Source organism: Oncorhynchus tshawytscha, unplaced genomic scaffold (assembly GCF_018296145.1).
Source record: "Oncorhynchus tshawytscha isolate Ot180627B unplaced genomic scaffold, Otsh_v2.0 Un_contig_1830_pilon_pilon, whole genome shotgun sequence".
NCBI lineage: Eukaryota > Metazoa > Chordata > Actinopteri > Salmoniformes > Salmonidae > Oncorhynchus > Oncorhynchus tshawytscha.
In genome coordinates this window covers 38,297-58,170 of record NW_024608979.1, presented here as the reverse complement: position 1 = coordinate 58,170, position 19,874 = coordinate 38,297, and the positions used below count along the sequence as shown (strand labels likewise).

Below are 19,874 nucleotides of genomic sequence, written 5' to 3'. Positions count from 1 at the left end.
TCCTTGCAGACTGGCGGCACTGGAGGCTCCTTGCAGACTGGCGGCACTGGCGGCTCCTTGCAGACTGGCGGCACTGGCGGCTCCTTGCAGACTGGCGGCACTGGCGGCTCCTTGCAGACTGGCGGCACTGGAGGCTCAGGACAGACGGGAGACTCTGATGGCGCTGGGCAGACGGGTAGCTCAGGCGGCGCTGCGCAGACTGGTAGCCCAGGCGGCGCTGGGCAGACTGGTAGCTCAGGCGGTGCTGGGCAGACGGGTAGCTCAGGCGGCGCTGGGCAGACTGGAGACTCCAGCAGCGCTGGAGAGGAGGAAGGCTCTGGCAGCGCTGGACCGGCGGGACGCACTATAGGCCTGATGCGTGGTGCCGGCACTGGTGGTACTGGGCCGAGGACATGCACCTCAGGGCGAGTGAGGGGAGCTGCCACCGGAGGGCTGATGCGTGGAGGTGGCACCGGATAGACCGGACCGTGCAGGCGCACTGGAGCTCTTGAGCACCGAGCCTGCCCAACCTTACCTGGTTGAATGCTCCCGGTCGCCCTGCCAGTGCGGCGAGGTGGAATAGCCCGCACTGGGCTATGCAGGCGAACCGGGGACACCGTGCGCAAGGCTGGTGCCATGTAAGCCGGCCCAAGGAGATGCACTGGAGACCAGATGCGTAGAGCCGGCTTCATGGCTTCATGGCACTTGGCTCGATGCTTACTCTAGCCCGGCCGATACGAGGAGCTGGTATGTACCGCACCGGGCTATGCACCCGCACTGGGGACACCGTGCGCTCCACAGCATAACACAGTGCCTGCCCGGTCTCTCTCCCCCGGTAAGCACAGGAAGTTGGCTCAGGTCTCCTACCTGGCTTCGCCATGCTTCCTGTGTGCCACCCACCAAGACATTTTTGCGGCTGCCTCTCGGGCTTCCTTGCCCGCCGTGTTCACTTCGCCAACCTCGTTCTCCTGTAACCTTCCACGCACTGCTCCATCGAATCCCAGGCGGGCTCCGGCACTCTCCCTGGGTCGACCGCCCACCTGTCTATCTCTTCCCAAGTTGTGTAGTCCAGATTCTGCTCCCATGTCCCGAAATCCTGACATCGCTGTTGCTGTTGCCCGTTACCACGCCGCTTGGTCCTGTTGTGGTGGGTGATTCTGTCACGCGGTTCCTCCTGGGAAGGAGAGGCGGACCAAAACGCAGCGTGGTGATTCATAAACATCTTTAATAAAGATGAAAATACGAACAATATACAAAAACAATAAACGTGAAAAACCAAAACAGCCCTATCTGGTGCAACAAACACAGAGACAGGAACAATCACCCACAAAACCCAACACCAAACAGGCTACCTAAATATGGTTCCCAATCAGAGACAATGACTAACACCTGCCTCTGATTGAGAACCATATCAGGCCAAACACAGAAACAGACAAACTAGACACACAACATAGAATGCCCACTCAGATCACACCCTGACAAAACAAAACATAGAAACATACAAAGCAAACTATGGTCAGGGTGTGACACGCTGCACCTTGGTCCACTTCTTCCGACGAGCGATACAAGTCCAGGCATTTATATATCTATTGTAGTCATACTTTAAAAGCCTTTTCAAAATCGACATACTACACTATAACAACAGAAACAGACACATGCTGCTGGATGATACTGATCGCTGACCGATATGTTGCTGGATGATACTGATCACTGACCGATATGGTGCTGGATGATACTGATCGCTGACCGATATGGTGCTGGATGATACTGATCACTGACCGATATGGTGCTGGATGATACTGATCGCTGACCGATATGGTGCTGGATGATACTGATCGCTGACCGATATGTTGCTGGATGATACTCACCTGAGTTTGTTGATATTTGGTAAACACTTTAAAATGGTTTTGCTGAGAGCTTCACTGAGAACAGTTCTCTGATCCCAGTGTAGACAGACATTAACCCTCTCTAGACTCTGTGTCATCACTTCTTCTGCTCTCTCAAACACTTGTCTTTCACCCTGGACTGGAAGGTGCAACTCATTTCCACAGAGACTAAGTAAGCTGGTGAAGTCCATCTCTGCCTCACTGCTCAGCAAAGTTGTCCAGAGTTGACACAACATTGAGGGGTCAGATGAATCATCAGAGGATGGTCTTTAAAAGAGAATAGATTATAAATTAGATTATACAGATTATTTCAAAGTAGCATGACAAAGAAGTGTTTATAACTCAGTATCTGAAGGGAAGAGAATATAAGATATATTTTTTTAAAGAAGGGTTGCTTAGAATTAGACAAAACAAATATTACCCAAGATGTCTGACATGCATTGAAGGGTCAGATATATCATCAGAAAACAGATTAGATTTTGAATTTTAAATCTTACATTTTTTTTGAAGTAGCCAAAGGTTTTGTCATCTTAATAACTAACTCAGTAAATTACTGATGCGTGCGTGTTGCATTCAACAAGATAACTTATTTGCAGGGATTTGGGGGTGATTTAAATCAGTAGGGAAAAGTCTTGAGACAGTTTTTCAATTTACAGACAGATGTATTCAGATGTGACAAACAAGGAAGTAAAGTAGTTGTATGGTTTGGTGATTGGTTAGTTTGTACACAGATAATAACCTTACCCAAGATGTCTGACATTCTTCAGAGAGCCCAGTATCAGCCTTACTCCTTGGTCTGACACAGTGCAGCCGTTCAGGTCCAATCCAACCTTTCTCTCTGCAGACTGACTGGTCACATAAGAGACTGCACAGCACTGGTGAGGATCAAGATGTTCTCCACTCAGGTCTAGATGGTAGTTGAGTTTGTCCAGGAAAAGCTGACAGGCCTCAGTAGACTGATATTCATACAAGCACTGACACAAAAACAGAAGATCTATCTCAAACTCAGGATCACCACCTTCTGCATGATCTTGGTTTGTTTGAGATGGAAGAAATGTGTTCACCACTTCCTTGAAGAACCAATCTGACGTCTTCTTGATCTGTTGAGCTGGAACTAGACTGTTAACCAGTCTAATATTCTTCTCATTCAGAAGCCCAAACAGGAAAGGAATCAAGTGTTTTGTGTGTTTCCATTCTTCAGTCTGGCACTTCTCTAGAACCTCTCTGATTTTGTCTGGATTCTGTAAGAGCCAAAGGGCACCAAAGAACTCCTGCATTGTGTAATGGAGAAACGCAGCGCAAGTGTCTGATGCTGTGGGTGAAATGTTAACCATAAATGCCCCCAAGAAGGCAAAATGGACACTGCTTTCTTCACACCTCAGTGTCAAGTTCATGTTTTTCTCATTTGTTGCATCAAAAGCAATTTCTGCCAGAGACAATATTTTCTCTCTGTTTTCTTTGAGACAACTGTCGATATCCTTACGTCGTCTGCCACTGTGTTTTTGGATGCCGTGACGGAGGATGTTGCTGTACATTTCAGTTATAGTGCATGTCTGTTCAGAAGCCTCTGATGTAGGGAAATAAATGCAGGCAACTACCATCAGTACGTACATTGGGACATGGCACAGACTGAACAACTCTAGGTTGTTTAACACACTGCTCAAGGAGTCAGTCTCAGCACTCAGCATCTGTGTTAAATAAGCCCTGATAGATTCTTCACTGAACCCTTTCACCTCCACTCTGAACCAGTCTGTGGGCCAGTCTGTCAGGAAGTCTTCAGATTGATCTGGTCTGCATGTGGTCACAATCTTTGCGTCAGGCAGGAGGTTCTCCACAAGGTCCTTTACTACCGACAGAGAGGAGAGGTCTGTGATTCCATCAAATATGATGACAACGTTTTCAGAGTTCTTCTTAATATCCTGTAACACTTCTTCTTTACTGTCTTTTGGCTCACTGTACATGTTAAAGAGAAGGTCCTCCAGGCTCATGGGTTTTCTGTGTGAAATGTCTCTCACATTAAAATAAAACATGTAATCTAGTTCTCTGTGATCTTTCTCTGCCCAGAGGTTCAACATTTGATGGGCGACTGTTGTTTTTCCAATTCCAGGCTTTCCAAAAAGGAGGATTTTTTTCTCATGTGTTTTAAGCAGCTCAGCAGGGGATGTTTCATGTTTGGCCATGGGGATGAAGCTCTTTAGTTTTTTAGGCCGAGCTTTCTTGCATCTTTTGCTCTTCACTTTAATTTTAGAGAGATGAATGCACGTCTGTATCTAACACAACAGGGGTATAAGAGAAAGTCCCCTCAGTTCTACATCTCTCTGGTAGGAGACTACAGCTTTGTTTCCATGCACCCTCTGTGATCTTCCGTGCTTTACATTTCAGCTGTGTCTGATATCTGTGACAGGCTATTGAGCCTAAGAAAAGGGTCAATAATATCGAGTTAATGGTGAAATAACAGAACATGTAAATTGATGTAAGTTCTTCTTCTACACAAGTCTATTTTCTGCCGTACTTCTGCACTACCTTCAAGGATGTCAATGACTATTATCTGCACACCAAATGCCGTACTTCTGCACTACCTACCTTCAAGGATGTCAGTGACTATTTTCTGCACACCAAATGCCGTACTTCTGCACTACCTACCTTCAAGGATGTCAATGACTATTTTCTGCACACCAAATGCCGTACTTCTGCACTACCTACCTTCAAGGATGTCAATGACTATTTTCTGCACACCAAATGCCGTACTTCTGCACTACCTACCTTCAAGGATGTCAATGACTATTATCTGCACACCAAATGCCGTACTTCTGCACTACCTACCTTCAAGGATGTCAATGACTATTATCTGCACACCAAATGCCGTACTTCTGCACTACCTACCTTCAAGGATGTCAATGACTATTTTCTGCACACCAAATGCCGTACTTCTGCACTACCTACCTTCAAGGATGTCAATGACTATTTTCTGCACACCAAATGCCGTACTTCTGCACTACCTACCTTCAAGGATGTCAATGACTATTTTCTGCACACCAAATGCCGTACTTCTGCACTACCTACCTTCAAGGATGTCAATGACTATTTTCTGCACACCAAATGCCGTACTTCTGCACTACCTAACTTCAAGGATGTCAATGACTATTTTCTGCACACCAAATGCCGTACTTCTGCACTACCTACCTTCAAGGATGTCAGTGTCCACCTCTTGGTCTTCCTTGAATGGGAAGCAGCTGATCCAGTGGTACAGGTCATGCTGCCGTCTGTCCTTTGAATCAGAGGAAGGCTGCAGTAATGTCCTCTGTCTCGTAATGTACAGAATCTCCAGTAACTTGTAACATGCAGCTTCTCCCTTTTTAACGACTCTGTCCAGTATTTCTCTGGCTTTGTCACTTCTTGTCTCCTTACTATTAATAACTTCCACTTCCTCATTGAGGAAAATTCTCTGCTGCTGAAGGTTGTCAACAATAAGTGTCAGATCCTTGAGCAATCTGATAAGGTCCAGTCTGCGATCTGAGACATAGTTCACAGCAGTCTGTTTAGTGGTTGCCATTGTGCCTTTGGTTATTCTTCTGAACGTTCATTTGACATGGTTTTCCTACATTACCAAAAACGCAGGATCTACAGAATGAATGAGAATAAAGAAATTAAAAGATTACATATGATAACTATTCATGGTTTAATAAATGAAAATCCCCTTTAAGTAACATCAAACCAAATAATTTAGTTTATTTACAGTTGATTTGACATTTTAACATTCTTATTGCTAATAATGATGTTGTTGAACAAGGCAGTTTACCCACTGTTAACCTACTGTAGGCCGTCTTTGAAAATAAGAATTTGTTCTTAACTGATTGGCTTAGTTGAAAAAAGAAAATATTGTCTGAATGCTAATTTGGCCAATGACTGACAAGGAACAAGGAACGAACCCCAACAAATGGCAGTATGATATTTATGAATAATTGAAAAATAAACTTCCTTAATTTTGATAATAAGCAGGTGTGTGTGGAAACATCCAAACTTTTTCCCAACAGATATTATCAATAAAACCATTCCAATAGGGCATGATGTAAGGAATAGATACAACATCCTGTTGAAACAAGGTTCCTATTGTTCTATTGTTGTTGAATGGACCAACATGACATAAGGAATAGATACAACATCCTATTGAAACAAGGTTCCTATTGTTCTATTGTTGTTGAATAGACCAACATGACATAAGGAATAGACACAACATCCTATTGAAACAAGGCTCCTATTGCTCTATTGATTTTAAATGGACTAAAGGAAAAACAAATATTTCCTACAGATGAGTCAACAGGGTTATTCGTAGGTATGTTCTGAGGATCTTGACATGTTCCTGGATTATAAAACAACTCCTCTGAGGGAATGGCATCTCAAACTATTACACAATCTTTACGTGTTACAGGGATCTTGTAACGTGATAAGAATTCCTTATAATGGAGTAAAAGAACCTTCTATTCATTCTTATTTCTATGTTTACCACTATAATTGAATCCAAGATGGCGTAGCAGTAAGTCGTCCTGTCTTGTCGTGTCCCTGTATATATCGTCTATCTTTCGTTTTTTTACATATTTTTCTTCAAAAACATTTTGCTAAACCTAAGCTTCCAAATACTCTCCTGCAACCCGCCTCACCCAATGTAGCTATTTTTCCTAAAGTATTTATATTTACTTGAACCGGAACCCCTCAACTGAAGCTAGCCGGCTAACCACCAGCTATGCTAGCGGTCTTCAGCTAACCGGTCATCCGCTAAGCTAACCTTTAGCTCGGAAAGCTCTCGCCAGCTCAAACAACGCGACTCTAACCAGAGCATAACGGACCTATTTATTTTTCATCCCCGGATTCATCCCTGGATTCCCACCGCAAACGGAACATTTCAGCTGGATCTTCACAACTAGCTATCTAGCTAAACCGCAACCCCGGATGATTACTCCTGGCTAGCGCTTCCACCCACTTAGCGTGAAGCTAGCCCGGCCAGCGCACCTGTACCACCACCGTAGCATACTCCTGGGCTACAATACCCGGGCCCACGACCGGTCTATCGATGTCACCGCATGAAGAGGAATAAACAGACTCACCCCATCGCGACGTCCCCTAAAGGCCAACTCTCTAGCCCTCGCTATCTCCCTGCTTGCTAAACTCGGCCTGCTAACTGCTAGCTTGTCTAGCCCCGGTCCGCTAACTGCTACCTTGTTTAGCCCGGGCCTACGAACTGTTAGCTTGTTAGCACAGGCCTGCTAACTGCTAGCTTGTCTAGCCCGGGCCTACGAACTGTTAGCTTGTTAGCACAGGCCTGCTAACCGTCTGAATCGCCGCGTCCCAAACACTCACCGGACCCATATTTACTTTCTATCTCTTCTTGATTTTTAATCTGTTTATACCTTTCCGGAAACCTGCCTCACCCAATGTGATACGGAATCGCTATTATTTTTAATTTTTAGAACACACTCAAGAACCTCCAGAAGCTAACCAGCTAACTAGCTACAAGCTATTTAGTCATTGTTAACTTTTTTTCAACCTGGACAACACTCGCCAGTCCAGCTTCCCTGCCCCATCCACCGCTGCCCCCTGGACACTGATCTCTTGGCTACATAGCTGATGCACTCTGGACTGTCCATTAATCACGGTACTCCATTCTGCTTGTTTATGTTTTATCTGTCGGCCCGTTGCCTAGTCAACGCCATTTTACCTGCTGTTGTTGTGCTAGCTGATTAGCTGTTGTCTCACCTACTGTTTAAGCTAGCTTTCCCAATTCAACACCTGTGATTACTGTATGCCTCGCTGTATGTCTCTCTCAAATGTCAATATGCCTTGTATACTGTTGCTCAGGTTAGTTATCATTGTTCTAGTTCACAATGGAGCCCCTAGTTCTACTCTTCATACCCCTGACAACTCCTTTGTCCCACCTCCCACACATGCGGTGACCTCACCCATTACAACCAGCATGTCCAGAGACACAACCTCTCTCATCATCACCCTGTGCCTGGGCTTACCCACGCTGTACCCGCACCCCACCATACCCCTGTCTGCGCACTATGCCCTGAATATATTCTACCATGCCCAGAAACCTGCTCCTCTTATTCTCTGTCCCCAACGCTCTAGGCGACCAGTTTTGATAGCCTTTAGCCGCACCCTCATACTACTCCTTCTCTGTTCCGCGGGTGATGTGGAGGTAAACCCAGGCCCTGCATGTCCCCAGGCACCCTCATTTGTTGACTTCTGTGATCGAAAAAGCCTTGGTTTCATGCATGTCAACATCAGAAGCCTCCTCCCTAAGTTTGTTTTACTCACTGCTCTAGCACACTCTGCTAACCCTGATGTCCTTGCTGTGTCTGAATCCTGGCTCAGGAAGGCCACCAAAAAATTCAGAGATTTCCATACCCAACTATAACATCTTCCGTCAAGATAGAACTGCTAAAGGGGGAGGAGTTAGCCTGCAAAGTAATGTCATACTTTCCAGGTCCATACCCAACCAGTTCGAACTACTAATTTAGAAAATTACTCTCTCCAGAAATAAGTCTCTCACTGTTGCCGCCTGCTACCGACCCCCTCAGCTCCCAGCTGTGCCCTGGACACCATTTGTGAATTGATCGCCCCCATCTAGCCTCAGAGTTTGTTCTGTTAGGTGACCTAAACTGGGATATGCTTAACACCCCGCCAGTCCTACAATCTAAGCTAGATGCCCTCAATCTCACACAAATCATCAAGGAACCCACCAGGTACAACCCTAACTCTGTAAACAAGGGCACCCTCATAGACGTCATCCTGACCAACTGGCCCTCCAAATACACCTCCGCTGTCTTCAACCAGGATCTCAGCGATCACTGCCACATTGCCTGTATCCGCTACGGAGCCGCAGTCAAACGACCACCCCTCATCACTGTCAAACGCTCCTAAAACACTTCTGTGAGCAGGCCTTTCTAATCGACCTGGCCCGGGTATCCTGGAAGGACATTGACCTCATCCCGTCAGTTGAAGATGCCTGGTCATTCTTTAAAAGTAACTTAGCTTTTAAAGAAGACAGTACTGTGCAGCCGTCTTCATTGACCTTGTCAAGGCTTTCGACTCTGTCAATCACCATATTCTTATCGGCAGACTCAGTAGCCTCGGTTTTTCGGATGACTGCCTTGCCTGGTTCACCAATTACTTTGCAGACAGAGTTCAGTGTGTCAAATCGGAGGGCATGCTGTCCGGTCCTCTGGCAGTCTCTATGGGGGTGCCACATGGTTCAATTCTCGGGCCGACTCTTTTCTCTGTATATATCAATGACGTTGCTCTTGCTGCGGGCGATTCCCTGATCCACCTCTACGCAGACGACACCATTCTATATACTTTCGGCCCGTCATTGGACACTGTGCTATCTAACCTCCAAACAAGCTTCAATGCCATACAACACTCCTTCCGTGGCCTCCAACTGCTCTTAAACGCTAGTAAAACCAAATGCATGCTTTTCAACCGATCGCTGCCTGCACCCGCATGCCCGACTAGCATCACCACCCTGGATGGTTCCGACCTTGAATATGTGGACATCTATAAGTACCTAGGTGTCTGGCTAGACTGCAAACTCTCCTTCCAGACTCATATCAAACATCTCCAATCGAAAATCAAATCAAGAGTCGGCTTTCTATTCCGCAACAAAGCCTCCTTCACTCACGCCGCCAAGCTTACCCTAGTAAAACTGACTATCCTTCCGATCCTCGACTTCAGCGATGTCATCTACAAAATGGCTTCCAACACTCTACTCAGCAAACTGGATGCAGTCTATCACAGTGCCATCCGTTTTGTCACTAAAGCACCTTATACCACCCACCGCTGCGACCTGTATGCTCTGGTCGGCTGGCCCTCGTTACATATTCGTCGCCAGACCCACTGGCTCCAGGTCATCTACAAGTCCATGCTAGGTAAAGCTCCGCCTTATCTCAGCTCACTGGTCACGATGGCAACACCCATCTGTAGCACGCGCTCCAGCAGGTGTATCTCACTGATCATCCCTAAAGCCAACACCTCATTTGGCCGCCTTTCGTTCCAGTACTCTGCTGCCTGTGACTGGAACGAATTGCAAAAATCGCTGAAGTTGGAGACTTTTATCTCCCTCACCAACTTCAAACATCAGCTATCTGAGCAGCTAACCGATCGCTGCAGCTGTACATAGTCTATTGGTAAATAGCCCACCCATTTTCACCTACCTCATCCCCATACTGTTTTTATTTATTTACTTGCTCTTTTGCACACCAATATCTCTACCTGTACATGACCATCTGATCATTTATCACTCCAGTGTTAATCTGCAAAATTGTAATTATTCGTCTACCTCCTCATGCCTTTTGCACACATTGTATATAGACTCCCCCCTTTGTTTTCTACTGTGTTATTGACTTGTTAATTGTTTATCCCATGTGTAACTCTGTGTTGTCTGCTCACACTGCTATGCTTTATCTTGGCCAGGTCGCAGTTGTAAATGAGAACTTGTTCTCAACTGGCCTACCTGGTTAAATAAAGGTGAAATAAATAAATAAATAATTGGACGCTGCGCATGCGCACATTGGCGTCCTTGGTGGCTACAATGTGAAGCCTAGAAAATAACTGGCAGAATTGTGTAGGCACGTAGGCTACTTGTAACCTAAAATCCTGTTACTGAATATCGATATTGTCCGTCTGTCCGAATTCTATCATGTGTGGTTATCTGTAGACCTATAGAAACCGTCTGAACCGAACTTTTCTGTCTAGCGCTCAAGAGGCGCTTCCTCGTAGCCTAATAATATAGGTGCCGGTTTGGAGAAAAGTTCGGTTCAGACGGTTTCTATAAAGATATCCGATGGGAAGGACAACGGACAACACATATGCCTTCAGTAACAGGGTTTCCGGAAACGCGCTGCGTCCTATATAGGGCTATACTGCGCACAGATGAGGTATTTATAAGTTATATTCTTCAAGAATCGTAGCCATTGAACAGTTATATTGCAGATTGTTGCCTACCTTATCGTTTAATCATCTTTCTCTCTCCACCTGAGTGGAGAATAGCAGGGTTCATCCTCATGTTATGTGGATCACTGGATGATAGTAATACCACCTGAAAGGATATTAGGAAACACATCAAACTAGACTGTAAATGTGTTGGCATTTCCTATAGACAATTACAATTACATCTACTAGTTGTCTGCTGCTACAGTGACCGTGTGTATCCCTATACCTATTTTACTTTCACTTATACTTCCGTGTATAAAAACTTCATTGGGGGCGGTTCAGCAAGACGCAACGTTTTTGAACAGATATAAAATACCCTATGTCGGACAAACATGCCTCTGACATTTAGAATAAGGAATCACATCTATTCATGACATTTCTTATCAGCAACATTCGACAGCGTTTGGCTCCTGAAAATAGTGTTTTTGTAGTTGTCACCAGCAGGAATGCCGTTTCATACTTTCTTAGTGTGTATTCAATAGTGCAAAATGTTTTGCAACTAGAATAAGCGTTTCTCACTTGACAAGTTCAGGTTAGTCCCTCCCTGTTTCTGACGGTTTAGTCAACATTAGAGAACATGCCCCAGTTAGTTTAGTCCAGGGCAATGACTAATCATTTCATTCATGCATTATGAATGAAGCCTGTCGCTTGGTCGGTCTTTTAAAAGCTATAGGAGATAGAATCTTAATGACGTGTAAACTATGATGTGGAACTTGTCTCTGGAGTTACCAGGCTGCTTGCTGAATGAACTACAGCAGTGAGCAGTCAGTGGTCTGTTGCAGTCTGAGTCTGATGCTATAACTTAGAAGCTTCCGCAGTTTAACATCCAGTCTGTTCTTAGAAGGACACTTCCTGCACTATTATAACACGTTCTAGTTTATAAAGTCTGAATGATCCATTTTAGCTAAATACAGTCCTTCCTCTATTGCAGTTAGCCTGCCCAACACTATCAGGCTACTACGGTTATTAATTTGGAGACTTAAAAAGTATTTTGCGTGAGAATGTGTGAGATGTAAGACTTGTGCCATGATTAGAGGGTCAAATGCGTGTCTCACCACCAATGGGTGAGAGATAGCAGCTCTGTTATGACAGGTGTCGGGCATGTCTAACCACCAATGGGTGAGAGATAGCAGCTCTGTTATGACAGGTGTCGGTAACTGCACTCATGAGGGTTTTCTATTCTAAAAATCAGTTGCCATTCAACAGTTGTAAATACTGCAGATTGTAGGTCTACCATTCATAGTTGTTCGTCCTCTCTCCCTCTCCCGCCTGAGCGGACAGCGGAGACTCGCAGGTTTCATTCCAATGTGGATCAGTGGACCAGTGTGGCGTGAGCAGCAATAGTGGAATCGGCAGTTCGCCTTCAAAATAAAATTCCCCCATTGTAACTGATGCAACCCTATAAATATAGTGAAAACATGCCCCAATTGGACAATATAATGCTAAACAATGTTGGCATGATGCTGTATAAATTCTAAGACAGTAATATTTATGTAATTTCACCAAATAACTGGTTCTGTTGTTGTCACTGATTAGGCTGATACGCCATTTCCATTTTAAATCCATTGGTTAGGCTTTACATATAAGAATGCCCCCAATGCAATTCTGGGGCAGGGACATGTTGGGGAACCATGGTGTGGGCTATATATAGGCTACATTCTCTAGAGACACCATGGTGTGGGCTGTATATAGGCTACATTCTCTAGAGAAACCCTGGTGTGGGCTGTATATAGGCTACATTCTCTAGAGAAACCCTGGTGTGGGCTGTATATAGGCTACATTCTCTAGAGAAACCCTGGTGTAGGCTACATTCTCTAGAGAAACCCTGGTCTGGGCTGTATATAGGCTACATTCTCTAGAGAAACCCTGTTGTGGGCTATATATTACCTCAACTAGCCTGTACCCCTGCACACTGACCCGGTACCGGTGCCCCCTGTATATAACCTCCACATTGACTCAGTACTGGTATATGGCTGTATATCACCTCAACTAGCCTGTACCCCCTGCACACTGACCCGGTACCGGTGCCCCCTGTATATAACCTCCACATTGACTCAGTACTGGTATATGGCTGTATCAAATCAAATCAAATTTTATTTGTCACATACACATGGTTAGCAGATGTTAATGCGAGTGTAGCGAAATGCTTGTGCTTCTAGTTCCGACAATGCAGTAATAACGAACAAGTAATCTAACTAACAATTCCAAAAAAACTACTGTCTTATACACAGTGTAAGGGGATAAAGAATATGTACATAAGGATATATGAATGAGTGATGGTACAGAGCAGCATAGGCAAGATACAGTAGATGATATCGAGTACAGTATATACATATGAGATAAGTATGTAAACCAAGTGGCATAGTTAAAGTGGCTAGTGATACATGTATTACATAAGGATGCAGTCGATGATATAGAGTACAGTATCAACGTATGCATATGAGATGAATAATGTAGGGTAAGTAACATTATATAAGGTAGCATTGTTTAAAGTGGCTAGTGATATATTTACATCATTTCCCATCAATTCCCATGATTAAAGTGGCTGGAGTAGAGTCAGTGTCATTGACAGTGTGTTGGCAGTAGCCACTCAATGTTAGTGGTGGCTGTTTAACAGTCTGATGGCCTTGAGATAGAAGCTGTTTTTCAGTCTAATCGGTCCCAGCTTTGATGCACCTGTACTGACCTCGCCTTCTGGATGACAGCGGGGTGAACAGGCAGTGGCTTTTTTGTCGGTGGTTGATGTCCTTGATGATCTTTATGGCCTTTTGTTTCGGGTGGTGTAGGTGTCCTGGAGGGCAGGTAGTTTGCCCCCGGTGATGCGTTGTGCAGACCTCACTACCCTCTGGAGAGCCTTACGGTTGAGGGCGGTGCAGTTGCCATACCAGGCGGTGATACAGCCCGCCAGGATGCTCTCGATTGTGCATCTGTAGAAGTTTGTGAGTGCTTTTGGTACGGCCGACATTTCTTCAGCCTCCTGAGGTTGAAGAGGCGCTGCTGCGCCTTCCTCACGATGCTGTCTGTGTGAGTGGACCAATTCAGTTTGTCTGTGATGTGTATGCCGAGGAACTTAAAACTTGCTACCCTCTCCACTACTGTTCCATCGATGTGGATGGGGGTGTTCCCTCTGCTGTTTCCTGAAGTTCACAATCATCTCCTTAGTTTTGTTGACGTTGAGTGTGAGGTTATTTTCCTGACACCACACTCCGTGTAGGGGCCCTCACCTCCTCCCTGTACCCGTCTCGTAGCGTTGTTGGTAATCAAGCCTACCACTGTTGTGTCGTCCGCAAACTTGATGATTGAGTTGGAGGCGTGCATGGCCACGCAGTCGTGGGTGAACAGGGAGTACAGGAGAGGGCTCAGAAAATCGCACCCTTGTGGGGCCCCAGTGTTGAGGATCAGCGGGGAGGAGATGTTGTTGCCTACCCTCACCACCTGGGGCGGCCCGTCAGGAAGTCCTTGTACCCAGTTGCACAGGGCGGGGTAGACCCAGGGTCTCGAGCTTGATGAACAGCTTGGAGGGTACTATGGTGTTGAATGCCGAGCTGTAGTCGATGAACAGCATTCTCACATAGGTATTCCTCTTGTCCAGATGGGTTAGGGCAGTGTGCAGTGTGGTTGAGATTGCATCGTCTGTGGACCTATTTGGGCGGTAAGCAAATTGGAGTGGGTCAAGGGTGTCAGGTAGGGTGGAGGTGATATGGTCCTTGACTAGTCTCTCAAAGCACTTCATGATGACGGATGTGAGTGAATTTGCGAGGGTTAACACGTTTAAATGTCTTACTCACTTCGGCTGCAGTGAAGGAGAGGCCGCTTGTTTCCGTTGCAGGCCGTGTCAGTGGCACTGTATTGTCCTCAAAGCGGGCAAAAAAGTTATTTAGTCTGCCTGGGAGCAAGACATCCTGGTCCGTGACTGGACGGGTTAGGGGGGATATATATCACCTCAACTAGCCTGTACCCCTGCACACTGACCCGGTACCGGTGCCCCCTGTATATAACCTCCACATTGACTCAGTACTGGTATATGGCTGTATATCACCTCAACTAGCCTGTACCCCCTGCACACTGACCCGGTACCGGTGCCCCCTGTATATAACCTTTTTATTATTACTTTTTATGTTAGCCTACCTGGTAAATATTTACTGCTTCTTGAACTGCACTGTTGGTTAGGGGCTTGTAAGTAAACATTTCATGGTAAAGTCTACACTTGTTGTATTCGGCACATGTGACTAATAAAGTTTGATTTCTTTGAATATGTAATTTAACTGGTATTTATCGGTAAAGACAACAAGTTAGAACTTCTAAGTTTCCAAGAAATGGAACGTTCCAAAAGGAGATTCCGTTGATGTCATTGACCTAATATGGTCCTTCCTGGTAAATGGGCGGGTCCAGCTTTCCCGAGATCTGCCTATCAGAGGAGATGTCTTCAACAAACAACTTTTACATCGTCATGAAAAGAAACACACTTGGGGTGGGATCGCGTTCATACCAGCAATAACTTGAAAGTGATTATTTAGGATTTACTAGTAATGATTTTAACCTTTAGAGAAAACACAGTGACAAACACTAATCATGTGCCTCATGGGACATTTATTAAAAATACAAAAACAAAATATTCATAAATGATTTAAACGGTCAAAAAATGTAAACATTTGGGATTTTTTTCTGTTTTGATATCAGAAAAGACTTAAAACGTTTTTGTTTTGTTTTATTTAGAAATAGACGAGTCCCAACACATTTAACTGTTGTCAGATGTGCTATAGTGTTTCTAGCCTGAGCTAATTTACAACACCTGGTTGTTATGGAAACAAAAGGAAAGAAAGACAGCATCAACTGATAATCAAATCAAACTTTATTAGTCACATGAATACAGGTGTAGAACCTTACAGTGAAATGCTGAATACAACAGGTGTAGAGACCTTACAGTGAAATGCTGAATACAACAGGTGTAGAGACCTTACAGTGAAATGCTGAATACAACAGGTGTAGTAGACCTCACAGTGAAATGCTGAATACAACAGGTGTAGTAGACCTTACAGTGAAATGCTGAATACAACAGGTGTAGAACCTTACAGTGAAATGCTGAATACAACAGGTGTAGAAGACCTTACAGTGAAATGCTGAATACAACAGGTGTAGAACCTTACAGTGAAATGCTGAATACAACAGGTGTAGAACCTTACAGTGAAATGCTGAATACAACAGGTGTAGTAGACCTCACAGTGAAATGCTGAATACAACAGGTGTAGTAGACCTTACAGTGAAATGCTGAATACAACAGGTGTAGAACCTTACAGTGAAATGCTGAATACAACAGGTGTAGTAGACCTCACAGTGAAATGCTGAATACAACAGGTGTAGTAGACCTCACAGTGAAATGCTGAATACAACAGGTGTAGTAGACCTTACAGTGAAATGCTGAATACAACAGGTGTAGTAGACATCACAGTGAAATGCTGAAATACAACAGGTGTAGTAGACCTTACAGTGAAATGCTGAATACAACAGGTGTAGTAGACCTTACAGTGAACTGCTGAATACAACAGGTGTAGTAGACCTCACAGTGAAATGCTGAATACAACAGGTGTAGTAGACCTTACCGTGAAATGCTGAATACAACAGGTGTAGTAGACCTTACAGTGAAATGCTGAATACAACAGGTGTAGTAGACCTCACAGTGAAATGCTGAATACAACAGGTGTAGTAGACCTCACAGTGAAATGCTGAATACAACAGGTGTAGTAGACCTCACAGTGAAATGCTGAATACAACAGGTGTAGTAGACCTTACAGTGAAATGCTGAATACAACAGGTGTAGTAGACCTTACAGTGGAATGATGAATACAACAGGTGTAGTAGACCTCACAGTGAAATGCTGAATACAACAGGTGTAGTAGACCTTACAGTGAAATGCTGAATACAACAGGTGTAGAACCTTAGAGTGAAATGCTGAATACAACAGGTGTAGTAGACCTTACAGTGAAATGCCGAATACAACAGGTGTAGTAGACCTCACAGTGAAATGCTGAATACAACAGGTGTAGTAGACCTTACAGTGAAATGCTGAATACAACAGGTGTAGTAGACCTTACAGTGAAATGCTGAATACAACAGGTGTAGTAGACCTCACAGTGAAATGCTGAATACAACAGGTGTAGTAGACCTTACAGTGAAATGCTGAATACAACAGGTGTAGTAGACCTCACAGTGAAATGCTGAATACAACAGGTGTAGTAGACCTCACAGTGAAATGCTGAATACAACAGGTGTAGTAGACCTTACAGTGAAATGCTGAATACAACAGGTGTAGTAGACCTTACAGTGAAATGCTGAATACAACAGGTGTAGTAGACCTTACAGTGAAATGCTGAATACAACAGGTGTAGTAGACCTTACAGTGAAATGCTGAATACAACAGGTGTAGAACCTTACCGTGAAATGCTGAATACAACAGGTGTAGTAGACCTCACAGTGAAATGCTGAATACAACAGGTGTAGTAGACCTTACAGTGAAATGCTGAATACAACAGGTGTAGTAGACCTTACAGTGGAATGATGAATACAACAGGTGTAGAACCTTACAGTGAAATGCTGAATACAACAGGTGTAGTAGACCTTACAGTGAAATGCTGAATACAACAGGTGTAGTAGACCTCACAGTGAAATGCTGAATACAACAGGTGTAGTAGACCTTAGAGTGAAATGCTGAATACAACAGGTGTAGTAGACCTTACAGTGAAATGCTGAATACAACAGGTGTAGTAGACCTTACAGTGAAATGCTGAATACAACAGGTGTAGAACCTTACCGTGAAATGCTGAATACAACAGGTGTAGTAGACCTTACAGTGGAATGATGAATACAACAGGTGTAGTAGACCTTACAGTGAAATGCTGAATACAACAGCTGTAGAACTTACAGTGAAATGCTGAATACAACAGGTGTAGTAGACCTTACAGTGAAATGCTGAATACAACAGCTGTAGAACTTACAGTGAAATGCTGAATACAACAGGTGTAGTAGACCTTACAGTGAAATGCTGAATACAACAGGTGTAGTAGACCTTACAGTGAAATGCTGAATACAACAGGTGTAGTAGACCTTACAGTGAAATGCTGAATACAACAGCTGTAGAACTTACAGTGAAATGCTGAATACAACAGGTGTAGTAGACCTTACAGTGAAATGCTGAATACAACAGGTGTAGTAGACCTTACAGTGAAATGCTGAATACAACAGGTGTAGTAGACCTGACAGTGAAATGCTGAATACAACAGGTGTAGTAGACCTCACAGTGAAATGCTGAATACAACAGGTGTAGTAGACCTCACAGTGAAATGCTGAATACAACAGGTGTAGTAGACCTCACAGTGAAATGCTGAATACAACAGGTGTAGTAGACCTCACAGTGAAATGCTGAATACAACAGGTGTAGAACCTTACAGTGAAATGCTGAATACAACAGGTGTATAACCTTACAGTGAAATGCTGAATACAACAGGTGTAGTAGACCTCACAGTGAAATGCTGAATACAACAGGTGTAGTAGACCTCACAGTGAAATGCTGAATACAACAGGTGTAGTAGACCTTACAGTGAAATGCTGAATACAACAGGTGTAGAACTTACAAGCACTTAACCAACAATGCAGAAAATACCACAAAAGTAAGAGATAAGAATAACACATTAAAGATCAGCAGTAAATAACAATAGTGGGGCAATATACAGGGTATTACGGTACAGAGACAATGTGGAGGCTATATACAGGGTATTACGGTACAGAGTCAATGTGGAGGCTATACACAGGGTATTACGGTACAGAGTCAATGTGGAGGCTATACACAGGGGGGTACCGGTACAGAGTCAATGTGGAGGCTATATACAGGGTGTTACGGTACAGAGTCAATGTGGAGGCTATATACAGGGGGTACCGGTACAGAGTCAATGTGGAGGCTATATACAGGGTATTACGGTACAGAGTCAATGTGGAGGCTATACACAGGGTATTACGGTACAGAGTCAATGTGGAGGCTATATACAGGGGGTTACGGTACAGAGTCAATGTGGAGGCTATATACAGGGGGTACCGGTACAGAGTCAATGTGGAGGCTATATACAGGGTGTTACGGTACAGAGTCAATGTGGAGGCTATATACAGGGTATTACGGGTCAGAGTCAATGTGGAGGCTATATACAGGGTATTACGGTACAGAGTCAATGTGGAGGCTATATACAGGGGGTACCGGTACAGAGTCAATGTGGAGGCTATATACAGGGTGTTACGGTACAGAGTCAATGTGGAGGCTATATACAGGGTATTACGGTACAGAGTCAATGTGGAGGCTATATACAGGGGTTACCGGTACAGAGTCAATGTGGAGGCTATATACAGGGGTACTGGTACAGAGTCAATGTGGAGGCTATATACAGGGTGTTACGGTACAGAGTCAATGTGGAGGCTATATACAGGGGTTACCGGTACAGAGTCAATGTGCGGTTAGTAGATAGGTAATTATGTAATTGAGGTTTTCAACCTCACACTTTGGGCTGGATGTTTCAGTATGTAGTTAATTCATGCATAATCACTGTCTTACCTCAAAAATCCACAAAAAGTTGGAAAGCGACAATTTGTTGAAACTGTGCCGCGCCATTTCCCCTCCATTTCCCTGGCAATTAGAGTTCTATCTCATGAGCTTCAGCCACTCGTATTTGAGTGACAGCTTGCAAGAAGCCAGCCCAGGGTTATCCAATGAGGTTGCAGGGCGCGCCACAGCAGAGAGAGAGATGACGTGGTGAACATATGTGATGTAGTACAACATTTTCAGGGACCACTTTTGACTTGTGAGTGTTACTATCAGCACTACTGGCTAAAAAGTACACAAAAAGTAGCAGAGAATCTCTTTAATGAGTCTGTTGACTGTAGTTTATACATGATCGGACTGTTCCAGCTGGAACAACTAGTTTGTTGTGTGTCTTTTGTATTAAAATGTTCCATCAGTTTATGTTCCACATTATCCTGTTA

At 44.3% G+C, this 19,874-nt stretch overlaps 1 protein-coding gene and 1 long non-coding RNA gene across 2 annotated transcripts; both read right to left on the bottom strand.

Annotated features, from left to right (window-relative positions):
- Positions 1 to 1,512: 1,512 nt before the first annotated feature.
- On the bottom strand, positions 1,513 to 4,112 carry LOC121844073 (protein NLRC5-like). Its single transcript, XM_042313949.1, has 2 exons — positions 2,610 to 4,112; positions 1,513 to 2,132 (listed from the first exon to the last, which is right to left on the bottom strand). Exons 1-2 carry the CDS (start codon positions 4,043 to 4,045, stop codon positions 1,844 to 1,846), a joined length of 1,725 nt encoding a protein of 574 aa, XP_042169883.1. The 5' UTR covers positions 4,046 to 4,112; the 3' UTR covers positions 1,513 to 1,843.
- A 5-nt stretch (positions 4,113 to 4,117) lies between these two features.
- On the bottom strand, positions 4,118 to 11,021 carry LOC121844074. Its single transcript, XR_006081837.1, has 3 exons — positions 10,866 to 11,021; positions 5,049 to 5,486; positions 4,118 to 4,279 (listed from the first exon to the last, which is right to left on the bottom strand). It is a non-coding gene; the product is annotated as an uncharacterized LOC121844074 (long non-coding RNA).
- Positions 11,022 to 19,874: the final 8,853 nt, after the last annotated feature.

Excerpts from the sequence above, each read along its gene's own strand:
- LOC121844073 (XM_042313949.1), bottom strand. The coding sequence starts at position 4,045 with ATGGCCAAACATGAAACATCCCCTGCTGAGCTGCTTAAAACACATGAG. Across the intron at positions 2,133-2,609 it reads AAGAATGTCAGACATCTTGG|ACCATCCTCTGATGATTCAT; the intron begins GTAAGGTTATTA and ends TCTCTTTTAAAG.